At 39.6% G+C, this 19,974-nt stretch overlaps 1 protein-coding gene and 1 long non-coding RNA gene across 4 annotated transcripts in view; one reads left to right on the forward strand and one right to left on the reverse strand.

Moving 5' to 3' along the window:
• Window positions 1-19,974, forward strand: part of LOC134803822 (uncharacterized) — a 117,446-nt gene that overhangs the window by 50,504 nt on the left and 46,968 nt on the right. The gene's annotated exons all lie outside the window — the stretch shown is intronic.
• LOC134803737 (choline/ethanolamine kinase) overlaps window positions 1-19,974 on the reverse strand; it is a 35,652-nt gene that overhangs the window by 9,206 nt on the left and 6,472 nt on the right. For 2 of the 3 annotated variants that reach the window (XM_063776556.1, XM_063776555.1), the window contains exons 2-4: window positions 17,488-17,609; window positions 10,563-10,707; window positions 592-744 (exon numbers count right to left, since the gene is read on the reverse strand). In XM_063776556.1, coding sequence (XP_063632626.1) covers window positions 592-744; window positions 10,563-10,707; window positions 17,488-17,609 — 420 coding nt within the window. Of the gene's footprint in view, window positions 1-591; window positions 745-10,562; window positions 10,708-17,247; window positions 17,339-17,487; window positions 17,610-19,974 lie in introns of those variants that run through there. The other variant, XM_063776557.1, reaches the window with a different exon arrangement.

The following is a 19,974-nucleotide window of genomic DNA, read 5'->3' on the forward strand; positions in this document are numbered from 1 at the left end:
TTTCCGACGTTTCTACGGTCGTGGTGGCGGATACGACCAAGGCACGGAACCGGTTTTTTTAAATTACAAAATAGCCCAAATTTTTATTATTTTATGGTCGTTAAGTGAGACTGAATCATGTATTTAGTTTAGGTAACCACTTCGTATTATTAGATTGTCCTATTAAACATTAAATAATAAACCAAAGAACGAAAAAGAACGTAATAATACCGGTTTTTTTGTATGAAGAAAAAACCGGTTCCGAGCCTTGGATACGACCAGTGAAATATTCGGTTTAGATAAATAAATCTTCGCTACGAAAGCACAGAATAATTAATATGTAGTACTACCGTACAGATAGGACACTTCCTACAAAACCGAAGTTTGACAGCGATTCAGGGTCGAATCATGCTATCCCATATGGCACTATCTCTGTCGGCTATTTAGGGTTGTCAAAATTCAAGTGATTATCTTATCTGTGGTCGTGCACGCAAAAGGACGTCAAGCGGTGTCAACCCTAATAATTGCTCGGAGCAATGCTGAGTCGAACGGAGCCGAGTTTGGCCGAAGTCAGGAGTGTCTCCCCACTGACGAAAGTCGCAATAGACTTACAGGAATGTATTCCTCTATCCTGCCTCCAGAGAACACGCCCCACAGCTTGGGCCCCAGCCGCCTCTCTGACAGCAGTGTGAAAATGACAGATTCTGTCACGATCGCGTCCATGGCTCGCTGCCCGTGCACCTGTCCGTATATCCTGAGCAAGACCTGTAAAAAAAAATGGTTGTCTGTAAAGTCAGTTTACGGACGATAAATTTGCGTGATAACTTCATAAGAAAACATTACCATTACATTACGTAACGTTACCATGGAGACCTGTCCACAACGTTACCATGGAGATCCGTCCACAACGTGACACTTTTTCGTGCATGCTACCGGTGTTCATCGATTTAAGGCCAAGCCACACTGGATGCGTTTGCGTAGACGTGCACGTGCACGTACGCGTCCCGCTGCGTTGTAGAATACTAAAACTCATAAGAGAGGACACACCGCTTGCGTGACGTGTGCGTGACGTGCGCGGCAACGTCGCTTCGTTGCGTGCAGTGATGACGTTGTATTTAACTGCGTTCCCTATGAGAGGACAAACCGAGCAGGTTCGGGTACGCACAGCTCGGTGCTGCATAGGTGCTGTGCGTGTACACGCGCAGCTCGCTTGTATTTATTTACAACTCGGCCGGTGCGCGTGCTGGTTTTTAATATGGATTCAGTGATAAAAGAAAAACTAATTAAAATCGTTCGTCAATACGAATGACATTTACAACATAAAGCACAAAGATTACAAAAAATACGTCTTATAAAAATTTTATTAGGCTGTGGGAACAAATCGATGTTAGGTACTAACGATACTATTGGAAAACAAGGTTGTTGTATTGTGAACTATTGTGCGTCGGTGAATAATATTATGTACTCTCAATTATCTCAATTCAAATATGAGACATTTTTCCTCTATTTCAATGGCGGCATTAGGTGAGCTGCTTCCATTTACAACGGGAGTTATAATAACATGATGTAGGTACTGTCGCAGGCGTATTTTATTTTACTGCACGCATGACTGAGCTGCAGCGTGCGCCTGCGTGGCGTGTGCAGCACACTGCGTGGCGTGCGTTGCGTGACGGGCGCGTCACCCGGTGTGACAGGGGTGCTGCGCACGTCACGCAGCGCACGCCACGCAGCGTGCTGCACACGCAGCCGGTGTGGCTCGGCCTTTATAAGACGCTATCACGTCAAAAAATACAGTAGGTAGCTAAGTACAGTCAGCAGCAGAAGTTGCAAAGCGGGTGAGGTGTTCAAAATTACCTTGACACGCTCTTATTCTCTTAATAATAAAGTCGCGTCAAGATCATTTTGAACACCTCGCCCGCTTAGCAATTTCTACTGCTGACTGTACATAAAGGGTGTAACGAAAAAGAAACTGTAATCTTCAAATGAAAAATTGATGCAATTGATAAGGATTTTTGGATTACTAGAATATAAAGCTACCGAGGTACTTTTAATTTAAATAATTATCAGTTTTTATTATTATTCTATTTTCTGTAGAGTGATAGGCAGCTTTTTCCTAGCGCATTCAGTGACAGCTAATTACGGACCCCCGTTTTTCATATTTGCCTGCACCATCCCAACACATGCTGGATATGTCAAAATTTTTTGGCTGTTTTATCCTTCTCTTTTAATACACTCTTGATTTGAACCCATTAATATTCGAGAGAACGGCACTGCAGGACGTATGGTGGTCTTACTTCGCTCATCGTCTATTAAAAAATGTGACTTTTTGTACGAAGGAAATTGTATACTTTTTGACTTGGCCTAGAAATTAATAACGCAAATTTTCGGTTACATTAGCTAGCCTAACTTTTGAACGAATCTAAATACTAATGTATTTTGTTTATAGTTCGTTTCTCTTTAGCCGAATATTTACCCCGAATATGACGGGCATGCGGGTGCGGGCGCAAATTCTATTAACGATATTTCTGATGGGTCACTTGTTCCTAGAGGTCTGCCGCTTCGAGACCTCTGTTCAAGAGACAAATTACTAAATTAGTAGTTGGTTATTATGAAATGCACGAATCTATGAGGTTATTTTAAGTGTATCGAAAGCAAGCATGGAATATATTGAAAATTTTCTTGCCATTTGGAACAGACCAAGTTTCAGTGATCTCTTCTATTCAGCGGTGTATGCGCATGGCGTAGGTAAAACCAGAATTATTTGTACTAAAATATATAATAGGACTTTTAAATGCGATAAAAAAGCCGTCGTCATCATGCTTAGAAATAAAATTACAACCGTTTGAAATTTACAGTTTTTATTCGGCACAGGCCTTACGGTGTTACTTTACCGCACTAGTGCGGTAATTAGCATTTTGCGTGCCCCTTTGCGTGGTCCCATTTTTTCCCTTTGGGTACGGAACCCTAAAAACGTACAAAAACTGCTACAATCATAGCATAGAAAACAGTCATAATTTGTTTTACTGTACATATGGTCCTATTTTCCCGCACTAGGGCGATAATTAGCATATTACGCAACTATGTCGAAAATTTAAAGGGCCATGTATTGTAAAACGTTGTACGATACACGTGCGAATAGGTAATTCGCAACTCGTGTCGATTTAAAACACTCCCTTCGGCCGTGTTTTAATGTATCGCCACTCGTTTCGAATTTCCTATTTTTCACACTTGTCTCGTAATGTACTATTATTTATAGACAGATTGCTGCTTAAAGTAATCAACATAGGCCAATTGGAAAAACACCTCAGCAAAATAAATACAAGTAGGTATTACTAATATAATAGGGTATTTTCCTACTAGTCATAGTTACTTTTTTAGAACTGTCAAAACGATTTGCTAATATGGAATTTATATGAAACACTACATCGTGACTAGGGAATGCAATCTCGCACCAAGATTGACGATTCGAGATCTCGAACGAAAAATCTGAATCGAGATAGGGTGTTTCGAGATCTTTCGATCGGTCACACTTTCGAGATCGAGATTAATCTCGACGAGATCGAGATTTGACAAAGTAATTCAAAATGTGTTATTTTGAGCAAATATTTCTAAGAATTCCGTATATATACTACTTATTTAGTACGTCATGTTTTATTTTGAAGATAAAAACAACAAATTAATCAACATTTAATAAAAAAACTACTTTTATTACAAAAAACCATATGGAGCTCTAATTTGCATGTAATTATGAAAAAGTGGTAATAATTATTTTTAAATATACAAAATTGTAAGCAGAGTAACATGCTCTGTCGATATTATTGACAAGCAGCAACTTTAAAAAAAAATGTAGGGTAAGCGAGCAAAAATCATAAATAATTATGACTGGGTACGTTAAGTTCGTCCGATTTTTCCGCACAGAGCGCGGCATACAATAGCACTGCCTGAACAACATGAATATAAGGTCAAAAAGATTACTCAAAACAAAGTAATTCACACGGATCAATCTTTCAATCCCGTTCGAGATCTCGAAAATATTAATCGAGATCTCGACCGAGATTGCTAAAATCGAGATTACCTGTCAACGAGATTGAATCTCGAAAATTCGTGCGAGATCTCGAAATTGCGAGATCGAGATTGCATTCCCTAATCGTGACGTCACGGTCAACTCACCTACTTTTTATATTTCTATCCGATTTATTAAATAGAACTTGTGTTTAAAAATAACTCCTATCTGTGTTTTTCTAATAATTATCTGGTGCTTTATTTCATGCATGGTGTAAAATAATTTATTTTAAATACAGTATAATACCCTATTGTATTATTGTTGTTATCTGTCATGTACGCAGTCATATCAGTTATCATTGTAAGTTGTACAATTAGTTCTTAGACTAGTAAAGCGTTTAAATACACATGATCAGATAGCGTATGTAAATATATCACTACATCAGTATCAGTATCACATTGTAATCTTGTTATTTATATACGTATATGTGATATTGTGAAGGCTGGCAACCCGAGCCAAGTAAACATTCCATACATGAGCTCCGTCAATTTATATTATCTAAAGTACGTATAAAACTCGATAAACAAGAAGAAATCGTGTGGGAGGAGTGCTCTGCGGTACCTACCATGGAATTAAAGTGTCAAACATTCCAACTGGTGCGCACTGGACACTGAACAGAACGGTGAGAAGATTCATTTAACCGTTAATTCACTGTTTTTAAATCACAAGTACTTCCTCACACCACAATTCACCAAATAAATAACGGTACTGCTAACAGCTGATTGGAGTTACAACTGACACTGACAGCGTGCCGATCTGACAGGCACCTCGAGTGTTACCATATCAAAATAGCGCAAAGCTGCGTTCAAGTTACTGTTGCGTTTACGAAGATAGCTGTTAGACCGTAACTTGTTTAACGCCCACTTACTTATAACAAAAATCCTAAAATGATCTGTGCTGAGTGTAAGAGGAAAATCGAGCGGGGGGAATTATTGAGTTGTTCCCTCTGTCAAACATCCTATCACTTCGCATGCTTTAACTTTACGACAGCGTTTGTTAGAGAACATGGCAATGAACTGAAAAACAACTGGAAATGTCCCCCGTGCGCAGCTACTGCCCGCAGACCTCGTGATGACAACACACCCGTGTCTCCAGCATGGTTGAGACCACCGCCGATAAATGACGCAAATATGTCCTTAGATGACAGTAGTGCCTCCTGCCTAGGCGAAACCAGTTTAGAGAACTTGTCAACAATATTAACCAGTCACAATAAGAATAATCAGATAAACAACCGAGATAGTCTAGCACCTAATATAACTGATCAACACGGTGTATCTGGAACCAGACCGCAAATAAATTTCCTTTCTGAAACCATCCTCACCGAACTAAGAAGCTTCCGCTCTGACATCACCTCAAAGCTTGAACAGCATGATCAAAAGTTTACTATCCTCTTTGATAATATAAAAACAAACGTTAATGATTTATACCAAAAATATAACGCTCTAAAAACGGATATTGATGTCATTTGAGAAGATACTATTTACACTAAAGCCCAGGTAGACAGCATACTGCATACAACTACTAGCCACACACAAAGTATTGAAGACACCCATGGAAAGATCGCGCACTTGGATAATGAGATAGCAGTGCTAAAGGACCGCATGAGCAAGCTGGAAACTAAGCATTCATGTTCCTACTCAAATATTGTAAAATCCAAGGGCAATATTGTCAACATCGTGTCACCAGATGGCCCCGACAACCTTACTCCAGTAATCCAGGAATCTTCTTTAATACCTCATGAAAACCATGAGCATGACGCTAAAGACAGCGTTAAACCCGCCAGCAAGTCTAAAACTCAAGTAATAGAATCTATCGAAATGAAGAAGCATAATCGCAGTTACCATCGTCGCTCTGTTATCCGTGCTACAGGAGATGTGGACTCCGACCTGAAAATCATGGAACCCTTGAAACACATACATGCCTGGAACTTCCATCCAGATACAACCGAGCAGAATGTCTTGGCGTACCTGAATAAAAAGCGACCCTGTAACTCTTACAGCGTTAAGAAGCCTGACCAGTTGCATACTCGTCATACCTGCTTCATAGTATCTGTGCCACATGCAGACTTTGATTTTTTCATGACTCCGGATAATTGGCCTAAAGACACTATAATACAAGAATGGTATGCGCATAAGCCGAAAAAAACCAGTCGCAGGACAACGTTTTTTCGTTCCGAAAATACCAAAACCACGGAAAGTTAATTTGTTTTATCAAAACGTAAGAGGCTTAAAAGGCAAACTATCTGTTGTCAAAAATACGCTTATCACATTTCACAGTGACATAATTGCACTGACAGAATCAAGGCTGGATGATACAGTCCACGACTCTGAACTGTTTCCTCCTGACTACACTGTGCTGCGAACCGATCGCCCCGGGCGCGGCGGCGGAGGCGTGTTGTTAGCCGCGCGCTCGCCCTTTAAGCTCCAGCCGCTGGATTGTGGCGCGGAACCGGAAGATGAAATCGTTTGTGCTCGAGTTATGATAAATCACCTTCGTTTCATTGTCTGTGTAGTCTATCTTGCACCCAACATTCAACCATCTCGGTACTACTCTGTATTTAACTGTTTAGAACGTGTTACCTGTGAACATTCTTTGCCAATAATCATTCTGGGCGATTTTAATTTGTACTCTACTACACCTGTCACACGTAAGGATTTTGAGCTACTATTAACATATTGTAATTTATGCCAAAATAATAGTGTTTTAAATAGCCTAGATCGCCTGTTAGATCTTGTCCTGACTCATCAAGCTGTAAAAGAAGTGTCGGTTACGGAAGCTGTCGCTGGACTTGTATCCTCGGAGAAACACCATTTACCTCTTGATGTAACCATATTATGCAGCACTTTATTTGCTAATGTGACGACCAGCTCAAATAGTGATGATACCGATGCGTCGAGCTTGCAGCGCAATTATAGAAAAGCAAACTTTCCCCTGCTCTATTATAGGTTATCTAACACTGATTGGTCCCCATTGACTACTTGTACTACCGTTGATGAATGTGTTAAAAGTTTTTACTTAATATTGGATGCAATAATTTCAGAATGTGTCCCACTAAAAAAGATCGCAAAAAATAGAAAAACCTACCCCGATTGGTTCACTAGTGAACTAATCCAACTAAATCAATTAAAAAACCAACACCACAAAATTTATAAACAAACAGGAAACCAGCTCCATTACGCATTCTTTTCATACTACAGGAAGCTAGTATTGTCCAAGTCTGAAGAATGCCAGAAATCGTTTCTTGAAGCCCTCCAATCAAATATAGTAAAGGACCCATCCTCATTCTGGTCATTTGTTAAACGAAATAGGATGTCTAACCAACCAGCAACTTTTGTAAACTTGTCCCCTAAAGAAGTTGCCGATTCATTTGCCGACTTTTTCAGAAATCTATCTACAGACACCTCCGACCCTAGATGTATCTGTCGCACAAGCGTCCGCAACTGCACGCGGTATCCAAGAAACCCATCGCCATGTAACTATTGATAACATTAGTGAGGATGATGTCCGTAAAGCAATAGCACGCTTACGCTCTAAACACACTCAAGGTCCTGATGGGATTCCTCAGTATATAGTCAAGGACTGTCGAGAAGTATTCGTGCAGCCTTTACGAGTAATTCTTAACCTTGCCCTAGACTCGAAGACATTTCCCTCGGCCTGGAAAATAACAAAAGTACTGCCGATACACAAGACTGGTTCAAAAACGGACATTCAAAACTACAGGCCAATTGCGGTGTTATCCATATTCGGGAAAATTTTTGAAAGTATCCTCTGCTCACACATAAATCGGCATCTCAAAGGCTGGTTCTGTGATGAGCAGCATGGGTTCTTATCAAAGCGTTCGACCTCATCGAACCTTATAAACGCAACAACCATAATTGCCAATAGCCTAGATAATAAAAAACAGGTCGATGTTGCCTATTTTGACTATCGAAAAGCCTTTGACACAGTAAATAACGACATACTACTTGGGAAAATGGCTTTAGCTGGTTTTTCCTGTCAGCTCTTATCCTTCTTAGCCTCTTACTTATCAGGGAGGCAACAGTATGTGCAATATGGCCAATCTAGGTCAAATCTGTACCCAGTACAGTTAAAAATGTTATTACAGGATCGGAAATAATTCTCTGCAGCAAGTTGCATCAGTTCGTGATCTTGGCACAATATTCGATCAACAGCTCACATTCAATGACCACATTGTCAGCGCCTGTAAGGTTGCAAGAAAATGCCTAGGTTTCGTAATCCGCCAATCAAAATCTTTCAGTACACAGAATGCACTTAGAATACTGTACAACGCGTATGTACGAAGCCGACTTGAGACGAATGCGATAATTTGGAGTCCCCATGAACAACACTACACACTTATGTTGGAGAGGGTCCAGAAATCGTTCATTCGTCATCTATATAATAAAACTTATGGTTACTATCCATACATGTACCCTAGTCTATATATTCTCGGAATGGTTAACTACACCACCCTCGAGGCCAGAAGAAATGTGGCACTCGTAAGATATTTTTATCTCCTAATCCGTGGCCAAATACATAACCCTCAGTTGCTAGCACTTGTACCGTTTCGAGTACCTGTCCACAGCAGTATTCAGCTGCGCCCTCGTCGCCGCGCGCTGTTTGCAGTCCCGGCGGCGCGGACCCGGGCATTATCCCACTCACCGCTGCACCACGCATTGTCTCTCCTGAACGATATATTGGACAGCGACAGCGAACCTGACATATTCCAATGCACGGAACCTAGTTTTTTGTCAGTTAGTAGCCGATACCTGGAGTCAATAGCGACGCCGAGCTCAATTAATGTATAGTTAGCACTTAAGTAAAATCTTACTCTCAGTGTTTATATAATGTCACTCCTTTTAACATGTGTAGCTTGACTGTAAATGTTAATTTAAGGAATAAATAAATAATAATAATAATATTATCTATGAAAAGGGACCTTATTATCGATGGCGCTTACGCCATCATTAACAATGGTCCGATATAAATACAATGCCGCGCGACGCTGTGCGGCGTAAGCGCCATCGACGATAAGGCCCCTTTTCATAGATAATGCCCCACAGATGTAGTGCATAATTATTTTCCATCGTATTTTCAAGGAAACGTACGAACGTGTCTTGCTATTTCAGTCAGTCTCGGTACAAGAAGTACTGAGGTTGACTGATGTAGCATGACAAATACGAACGTTTCCGAGAAAACACGATGGAAAACAATTATGCACTACATCTGTAACCAAAGGATTCGCTACCTTTCATTGTATGCGACTATAATATTTTTAACTTACGTTGTAATTATTTATTATCTAGCAGATACGTCTGCGAGCGTACTAAACATTATTATGCGAACCGCATGAAAATCCGTTCAGTAGTTTTCGAGTTTATCGCAAACATACATACAGACAGACGCGGCGGGGGACTTTGTTTTATAAGGTGTAGTGAAGTTGAAATTAGTAGTTTATACAATCGTAATATAAAAGTTTTTCAGTCGAGTACCGTGTTAAGGCCACGAAACTTGGTGAGTGGCCTTATTGGGTACGAGATAATAAATATTATACTTGATTTGGGAGCCCATACATGAAAAGTACCCAATTACAGTTCGGTATACGAAATCCTAATTCAACTATTACAATCGACGAGTAGAAAAAATATACAAAAATATATATGTCGGAGAATGGCTGAATTGTGCCATCTATCCCCTGCAAGGGGCGTTTATCACGCAGCCTTTGACAAATAGAGCAAACTAGGGTGTTACGTACACCCGAGTGGCGTTCGGTGCAGTTCCGCCAAGGCGTCATAGAGTGCGCTGTCAAAACAAATGCAATCCAGAACAATTGAAGTTATGCTGTCAATCAATCTTCAGAGGGGAACGATGAGAACTAACGGGAGAAGATGACGTCTGTGGCGGTTCCTGGGTCTAATCCACTGGTTTGCTTTGGATAAGATGTGTAACGTGTGCTATGATTTGTAATCCTAATCAGTCTTGTCCAGTAAAGACTGTGAGTTGAATATCGTATTTCATTGAAAGCCTTCGTCATCCACGATTGAAGGTTCTGATGTGCATCCGATATAATCTTATAGTTCTGACCCTAGAGACATTTACACCTCTAAATATTATAGATTTTTATTTTTGTTTTTTGTATCTGTATTTTTTTATATTATTTTGTGTCTCCTTTTGGATTTCACGGGCCTATAAATCCCGGTCTTTTGATAGGCTTGCGTGGGGATATAGATCCAACACGTAGAGGCCCTTTGGAGAGCTTTAATGTCATGTCACTATTTTTTTATATTATTATTAGTTTTTTTTATGTAATTCGACATTAAGAGACCATATACATCTCTAAGTAATTGTAATACGTTAGTTTGAACTGGTAGTTGCAGTTAAAATTGTTGATGTATTGTTATTATTTTTGCTTGTATGTAAATTCAATGTTGACGTGTAAAAGTGCCCTTGTGGCCTATTTGCTGAATAAATGTTGAAGTTTGATAGTATGATACGCCCACGATTCCCAACATAGATGTACCTTTTTAGGCTCCTCGCCAGAGAACGACCTGTTCATGACGCCACCCATATAGCTGGAGTCCTCCACTGACATGGACTCCCGCAGCTTGGCCTTGGACAAGTCATCTGGCAGCGCCACGTAGTACAGGAAATTTGACAGCCCGCCACTGTAAAAGTAACAGTAATATAAAATAAATATTATAGGAAATTCTTATACAAATTGACTTAAGTCGGTTTATCTGCGGCGGATGGCAAAAGGCCCGACGGCTGCTCGCTCGTACCCTGGTTCCTGGGACGGCCCCTGGCGTGGGATGTAACATGTGTTGATACGCTGGCCCCATCCCACGTCCTGGGCTCTGCCAGGAGGCCGGGGACGGCAGCAGACGACGCCCAAATTACCAAGTGTCGCAAATACGCATTCTTGAAACCGAATTATATATTTGCGGCACTTGCAATTGAAACTCTCGGTCCCTGGTCGTCAGACACCAAAAAACTAGTAAAAGAAATTTCTACCAAAGTAGTCTGGGTGTCTGGCGACCTACGAGCTGCCCCTTTTTTTGCTCAAAAACTCAGCCTCACTGTGCAAAGGGGGAACGCGGCCAGCGTCCTGGGAACAATGCCACAGGCTAATTTAGGGCTAGATCTATGATTTATATATTTTGTATCTGTTCCAATTATATAAATTTATTAGCTATTTTCTTAAATTTATTTTAAAATTGACTTAGCCTCACAATGGATAACATTGACTATAGTCCGTTTTTTTACAGATTACTAATTTTATAACCTCAAAAGTAGTAACTTTTTCCTCCAAAATTAATTCTTAGTAACTATGCACTGAATTACAGTGTCGTCTACATTTTATGGTACCGCAATAGTAGATATCATAGGAACCCTAGCATTTCGGAAGAAAAAGTTAATTACCATTACTTTTGAGGTTAGAAAAATTCTAATCCTAAAAAAACGGGATTTATGTACTATCGTTCTACGATGTAAATGTAAAGGTAACTTTCAGAGTCGATTGTGAATTAAGTAATGTCAAAGACATATGTAACTTCGTATAAGACGAATAAAGTCTAAGGAAAAAACGTGCCTCGGAATTCAAGCAAAAGTCATTCTCGAATAGATGGCGCACACACCTTTAGCCTATCCTCGGCTAGATGGCGTGACGACACCGTTTCATATTTAACAATTTTAACACATAGATATCAGTGAATGATCATGGATCAAAATGATATAAAAATAATAAAATCATTTATCCATATATATACATTTTTTGATAACTTTATACGTTTTCATTTTGAGTTTTAGTCGTGTGTCGATAGATGGCAGTAAATTTACAGTGACTACAAAATTTACAATGACAGGACCCCTCTATACTATCTATTCTTTTTGGTAATAGGCAAAGAGAATTTGAAATAGAGAGTTACTGTCATAGTAATTATTTACTGCCATCTTTCGACAGAAGATTAAAACTGTTAGAACGCCATTTGACTTTGATGATTATTCTTTCACTGATATGTGTTAACTTGTTAAATATTAATATTAACGCCGACTACTCGAGAGTAGGCAGAAGGTTATAGCGCCATCGCTCGATAAGTTTGCACCATACCTTTGGCCTACAGTCCAGTAGATGGCGTTAATATTAATATTTAATAACACATATCAGTGAAAGAATAAGGATCAAAGTCAAATGGCGTTCTAACAGTTTTATATTCTGTCGAAAGATGGCAGTAAATTTACAGTGGCTACATAATTTACTTTGACAATCCGTCTCTATACACTCTTTGGTAGGGGAGACCGAGGTGAGTTGTGACAGAGGAGAGTTGTAACATTGTCGATTTTTTGGAATCTATTAACTAGAAACTAAGTCGCAACAGTGTGCGTTTGTTAGCTCGTAACTTGAACTAACAAACGCGCGCTATTGCGACCTAGTTTCTAGTTAATAGATTCCAAAAAATCGACGATGTCACAACTCTCCTCTGTCACAACTCACCTCGGTCTCCCCTACAGGTAACTTTCAGAGTCGATTGTGAAGTAGGTAATGTATAGGCGTATGGCTGGCGTCTAAATGTCGACCCTGCTTTGTTTACAACGGGGAACAATGACTGTATACCTATACCATCACATATCGATAGGAGAGTCCAGGCGGCTTAGCACGGTCGCATTTTTATCCCTTGTCACCATGCCTGTCACGTTCTAACAAGTATGTAAGTGCGAAAGGGACGCGCATAGTGATAGTCGATAAAAATGGAACCGTGCTGAGCCCGCAGGTGAATGCTGTGTCCACACACAGCTACACGGAGTTAGTTAAAACTTGTATAGAAATACTATTTTGGAATAAAGTAATTTTCACCACACCAGCTGGTAAAGGCTCTCTTGATTGTTCAAAAACTGATAAGAAAGTTGCATTTTATCCACATGTGAGGCAAAGTTATCTAATGCAAATTTTGAGTTGTTTTCTTATGTTTGCTGGTATAATTGACTTTTAATATTTAATAACATTCATTTTGAATCGATTTTCTAAGATTTTTTTAGTTAGTATTTTCCTATTGTTGGTGTGGTGAAAAATTTTGCGTTTCACTCGGTGGCAAAATTTGTTTAACCCTCGTGCCTTGAAACCCTCGCAACCTCAATATTCCATTTTGGAATCTTTCTCTTCCTCAGGTATCAATATTAGCACGAGAGCTTAACACATTCACTGCCCCCAACGCACATGTGCGTTCAGCGTCATATAAGTTTGTTCCTAGGCCACGCCCCCTGGCAGTGAATGCGTTAAACAACAACTATGCCCGCTTGTAAAACAAATAACTATTTTACTTAACTAAGAAGGGAAACATGGGATTTCATTCAGTGCTATATTTAATGAAATTATGACGTATTAAATAACACTAACACTGCGTAGATATGCTATCAAAATCGCTGCAGACTTTTCTTGGTCTAACAACTAAGAAGGAAAACATTGGAATTCATAAAGTACTATATTTAACGTTGGAATACTATTTGGACAAAATTAGATCATCCTTTTGTAGTTACAGATTATTTATTATATAAAGGGGCCCACTGATTAACAGTCCGCCGGACGGTATCGGCCTGTCAGTTGTTCGGAACTGTCAAAATTTTGTTCTAACTGACATGCGGACTGTTAATCAGTGGGCCCCTTTAAGAACCTGGCCTTGAATCGGTCAAAGTCACCCCGACTTTGACCGTTAAAAGCTCTAGCTTTTATACGATTTCTCGTAAAAACTTAAATTGAACTTTTTCGTGCAAGAAAAGTTATTGTTATACTAGATCGATTTTCTTGGAAACATTATTTTCTTGCAAATAAGTTAAAATGAGTTTAGTTTTTGCACAGCGCAATGTTTACGTTTTTTCTGCGGTTCTAATGTTTACATTTTTTGTGTCGAAACGTGGCATGTTTTGCTAAACCTGTTTACAGCAAAAAATATAATCGATTTTATTACGATTTAGGTGTAGGCACGAATACATAGTTCTATCGGAATCCTTGTATAAACCTTAAATATCTGGGAGACCGAGCTTTGCTCTGAAAACATATAAAAACTCAAAAATGCGCGTTTTCCCAGAGATAAGACCTGGCTAGATCGATTTATCGCCCCCGAAAACCTCTATATAACAAATTTCATCGAAATCGTTAGAGCCGTTTCCGAGATCCCCGAAATATAATTAAACAAGAATTGCTCGTTCAAAGGTATTAGATTAGAAGAATTTGTAACAGGTTATATCGACGGCAACCTTTGATTACATTTTTACAACTGATACACTCAGCAGAAATAGTTGCTAAGCGGGCGAGGTGTTCGAAATGATCTTGACGCGACTTTATTGTTAAGAGAATAAGAGCGTGTCAAGGTAATTTTGAACACCTCGCCCGCTTAGCAACTTCTGCTGCTGACTGCATGTACAATTATTATAAATAACACTAGCGTCTGTCCGCAACTTCGTCTGCGTGAGATGATAATGATGATTGATAAAACCGGCCAAGTGCGAGTCGGGCTCGCGCACGAAGGGTTCCGTACCATTACCCAAAAAACGGCAAAAAAAAAATCACGTTGTATGGGAGCCCCACTTAAATATTTGCTATATACTGATTTAGTAGGTATTTGTTAGAGATGCAGCGGATATTGGGTTACTATCCGGTATCCGGCCAAACAACTATCCGTTGCATCTTTAGTATTTGTTGCTATAGCGGCAATAAAATTACATCATCTGTGATAATTTTAACTGTCTAGCTATCACGGTTCATGAAATACAGCCTGACAGACAGACGGACAGTGGTGCCTTAGTAATAGGGTCCCGTTTCTGCCCTCTGGGTACGGAATCGTAAAAACTAATTATGTCCTTCCCCGGGCCTCAAACTGTCTCTATATCAAATTTCATCTAAATCGGTTCAGCGGTAAGAGATAACAGACGGACAGTGTTAATATTAGTAAGGAATAATTGAAAGATCGACAAAATGTAAAGAGAATTTAAATTATAAAATAAAAAGAGGAAAATGGAGGAAAATAATATGTAAAACTCAATTCAAAACACATTCATGAATGACTAATCTAAAAAAAACGTTGTTTGTTTTGATTATGACTCAGACTTGAGTCTTTACAATCAGAACAAGCCCCCTTCCCCCCTTACCCTCGCTTACCGTAAAACGGGCACTATGCTCATTTGCCAACACCTTAAAATAAAATACAAAACACTATTGGTACATGAAAATGGTCTACCGTTGTCTCGTAAAAACTCAAATTTTCCGAAGATTTGCAGGTATTTTGAGTTCTTTTTCTGTGATGAATGGTCAAAAATATATATGCCCAGAAAAACAAACCAAGTATCTCCAAGCATAGTACGATCAAAGAGAATAGATAGTATAGAGGGGTCCTGTCATAGTAAATTTTGTAGTCACAGTAAATTTACTACCATCTATCGACACACGACTAAAACTTAAAATGAAAACGTATAAAATTATCAAAAAAATATAATTATATATATGGATAAACGATTTTATTATTTTTATATCATTTTGACCCATGTTCATTCACTGATATATGTGTTAAAATTGTTAAATATGAAACGGTGTCGTCACGCCATCTAGCCGACCATAGGCCAAAGGTGTGTGCGCCATCTATCCGAGAATGACTTTTTCTTGATTTCCGAGGCACGTTTTTTCCTTAGACTTTATTCATCTTATACGAAGTTACATATGTCTTTGGTACGATTCATCGACCACATACGCGCCAATAAAATTCCAACTTTAGCATTCCTGTTTAAGGTTCAAATTAGATTGCACTTTCGGGAAATATGACTTTTCTTCAAATGAATCTTCCAAGCTGGATTAATTATAATATAATATACAGATGTAGTGCAAAATTGTTTTCCATCGTATTTTCTCGGAAACATTCGCATTTGTTATGCTACTTCAGTCAACCTCGGTACTTTTCGTACCGAGACTGACTGAAATAGCAAGACACGTGCGTACGTTTCCGAAATATACGATGGAAAATAATTATGCAAGATCTATCTGTATTTGGAATTGTTTGGGAAAACCTTGTAGGTTGGTGTGGAAAAGGATTAAACGCCAAAAAAAGTTCTAATCTTCATCTTCCTCGCGTTATCCTGCATTTTGCCACGGCTCATGGGAGCCTGGGGTCCGCTTGACAACTAATGCTAAGAATTGGCATAGGCACTAGTTTTTAAGAAAGCGACTGCCATCTGACCCTCCAACCCAGATAGTAAACTAGGCCTCATCAGGATTAGTCCGGTTTCCTCACGATGTTTTCCTTCAACGAAAAGCGACTGGTAAATATCAAATGATATTTCGTACATAAGTTCCGAAAAACTCATTGGTGCCAGCCGGGGTTTGAGCCCGCGACCTCCAGAATGCAAGTCGCATGCTCTTACCGCTAGGCCACCAGCGCTTCAAAAAATGTTCTAATACACAAATAAAATGCGTCTGTAACGGTACAGCGCGTGGAATATTTCATACACAAACAAGGAATGCATTTGGCGTTATAAGTGTGTCATCGGAACATACCCAAGATAATGTTATCGACAACCGTACCGTACACCGTACAATGCAGAGACTAAAACGTATTTTTTTCTACGCAGTTTAGAGATATGAATTTTTCATAACCCGTCTGGCCTCGTCTGTATATGACCTTGCCTATGAAACCGATCCTGGGTTCCATTTTATTTTTATTTGTATAATTAAGCACGGATATTTGTTCCTAAGGGTGGTATTCCGCTATTCAATTTATTTTTCCAATGTGTATTGCGTCTCATATTTTGCTTTAATGAGAGAGTGACAGGCAATGACATTGGACAAAGATTTTTGGACAGGTGGAATACCACCCTAAGTTATGGGTGTTTTCTATATATTTAGTATTCATAAACATTTGTATAAATAATTGTAATTAAATAAATAATTATGTACGAGTATATCGTTGTCTAAGCACCCTTAAACACAAGCCTTATTGAGCTTACCTTGGGGGGCTTAGTCAATTTCATCATCATCATCATGATGTAGGCTCTAAAGTTCTAAGGCGACGGCCACTTGCGCGTTTCAGGGTTAGCCAACTAACTCAAGTTGTTACTTATGTTAGTTATGTTAATGTTAATGTTACTTCAAGCATTGTTTCCATGACGCGTCCATTTTAAAAGCAACGAGTGCCACAACCTCCTATGCCACAAGTGCTGGAACTGACCTGATCCTCTTGAAGTCCAGCTCCGAGGGGTCCACCGTCTTCCAGGCTCTGTGGAGGTAGTTCCTGCAGATCCTCACCGCCACATCGCTCATCTCCTAACCCACAAGTGCTGGAACTGACCTGATCCTCTTGAAGTCCAGCTCCGAGGGGTCCACCGTCTTCCAGGCTCTGTGGAGGTAGTTCCTGCAGATCCTCACCGCCACATCGCTCATCTCCTAACCCACAAGTGCTGGAACTGACCTGATCCTCTTGAAGTCCAGCTCCGAGGGGTCCACCGTCTTCCAGGCTCCGTGGAGGTAGTTCCTGCAGATACTCGCCGCCACGTCGCGCATCTCTTCCTCCGTACCGCACATCTGCAGTTTCTGCAATGAAATATGTTAAATTTTATTAAACATACATCTTACTGTAAGGTGCAGCGGGGCAATTTCGACTGCGGGGTTATTTCAACTATTCCATGTTTTACATTTTCGATAGCGTGACGAGCGTTCGCGTTTGGGCTGTCTATTTTTGTATGGGATTTTAAACAGCGCGCCAAGAGGGACGTTTTGTAAACTTAAAATCCCATACAAAATGACACTTAACGCAAACGCGTACGTCTGTCACGCTATCGAATGAAATTTACACTAGTACGTCTACTACCAGTTTTGACATTGACATAACGCTCACGTTTACGTAACTTACTTTCTATGCATCTCGCTCGTACTCGCATATTAGTGCAAGCGAGATGTACAGAAAGAAAAATTACGTAAACGTGAGCGTTATGTCAATGTAAAACTGATGGTAGACGTATAGGGGTACCTACTGTAGACTGCAAACCTCAATATGAGTGAATTGCAAAAAATTTGTACGTAATTAAGCACAGTTAAGAAGATGTGATATGTCTTAATCAATTAACTTTAGACTAATTACAGGTGCTTAACTATGTACATGTTTTTTTTCAATTCACTCATATCAAGATTAATATTTAATTAAATCCAGTAACTGTTATGGCATACGATAAATAAATATTTAAGCCGCGATTCTTTACGAGCCAACTGGATAAGCGAAAACCGATAAAAATTGTTCGCGAATACTGAAATACGACCTTTAACTGACTTTTCCAGTTTGTTGTAGATTAAATCAGCCAAGGCCATATTTAAATGCAAATACTGCAAAATAATTAGGCAATTTAATTCGATAACGTGCGTAATCGCACGAATGGAGAATTCGAAATAAAGTTAGGTACTTAATAATTGCTATTAACCTTTTAACTGCCGTAGACCGATATCTATAAGGCCTGTCAGGGATCTACACAGGCGCCTATTATTAGGAAGGCGGAAAATCGTGCAAAATGGAGAGCCTTGGTGCACAAAATAACGACCTCATGTATTGTGGTCGCGACCCCCAGTCATGAGGAATCGAGGAAGAAGAAGAAGAAGAAGAGACCGATATATAAATACAAAAAAAAGACAGAACATCTGATTATGGCTAAAACAGCCGATTGTAGATAAAAAGGAACTTAAAAAAAAATTAAATATTACATGCTAAACTTCCAAAAAAATTTTACATTTTTACGTGACAGCTGCTCCATATAAAAACCAAATCGACCAAGTGCGAGTTGGACTCACGCACGAAGAGTTCCGTACCATTACGCAAAAAATAAAAAAAAACACGTTTGTTGTATGGGAGCCCGACTTAAATATTTATTTTATTTTGTTTTTAGTATTCGTTTATATCGGCAACAGAAATACATCATCTGTGAAAATTTCAACAGCTAGCTATCACGGTTCATGAGTTACAGCCTGGTGACAGACAAACGGACAGCGGAGTCTTAGTAATAGGGTCCCGTATTTACCCTTTGGGTACGGAACCCTAAAAAAGAACTGCCATAGGGATCATCATTAATTCATTATATAGATGCGAGAGGTATAACATAAATGACAACCTAACAAATTCATGCTCAATTACAATATAAAATCTAGTGTCAAATATGAATTTGAAAATCCAGATAGCATCTAGATATTTTTAGCACTGAAAATCGATAGGACACTGAAGGTCGAAGGTCGAAACAAGCACTAGGTAAATATTTGGCGAACGGGCGCCTCCATTTCATACTGTACCGTGGTCATGGCAACAGCACGATTTATTGTCACGATAAAATAGTGGATCAAAATGTATTAGATTGTATGCGCTTTTATCGTGGTCGATAACGATAAATCCCTGGACGATATCGTCTACGATAGACACGATAAGTATAAAACTAACTGCATACAAAATTATAAATTATAATCAGCATCATCATCTTCCTAGCGTTTGTCCCGTACTGTGACGGGGTCCGCTTTCCTACTTTTCTCCTTCCAATTCGCTCTATCCTGGACATCGGTTTCCGCTACACAGACGTTTACTTTGGAGATGATGTTACGCCACCGCTGCCATGGTTCGCCCCTCCTGTTTGGGCCTGGTAAGGCGAAGCTAAGGGCCCTATTGCCTACGTATTCAGGCAAACATACATACAATCGGCAATCATACAATAAAAAGTACATTATGGTCCTCTGCTTAAGCCTGGGATGCGTTTAACAATGAGTCCCAAGAATTAGCGTAAGCAGTAGTTTTTAGGGTTCCGTACGCAAAGGGTAAACACGGGACCCTATTACTAAGACTCCGCTGTCCGTCTCTCTCTGTCACCAGGCTGTATCTCATGAACCGTGATAGCTAGGCAGTTGAAATTTTCACTGATGATGTATTTCT

This window comes from Cydia splendana, chromosome 27, assembly GCF_910591565.1.
Source record: "Cydia splendana chromosome 27, ilCydSple1.2, whole genome shotgun sequence".
NCBI lineage: Eukaryota > Metazoa > Arthropoda > Insecta > Lepidoptera > Tortricidae > Cydia > Cydia splendana.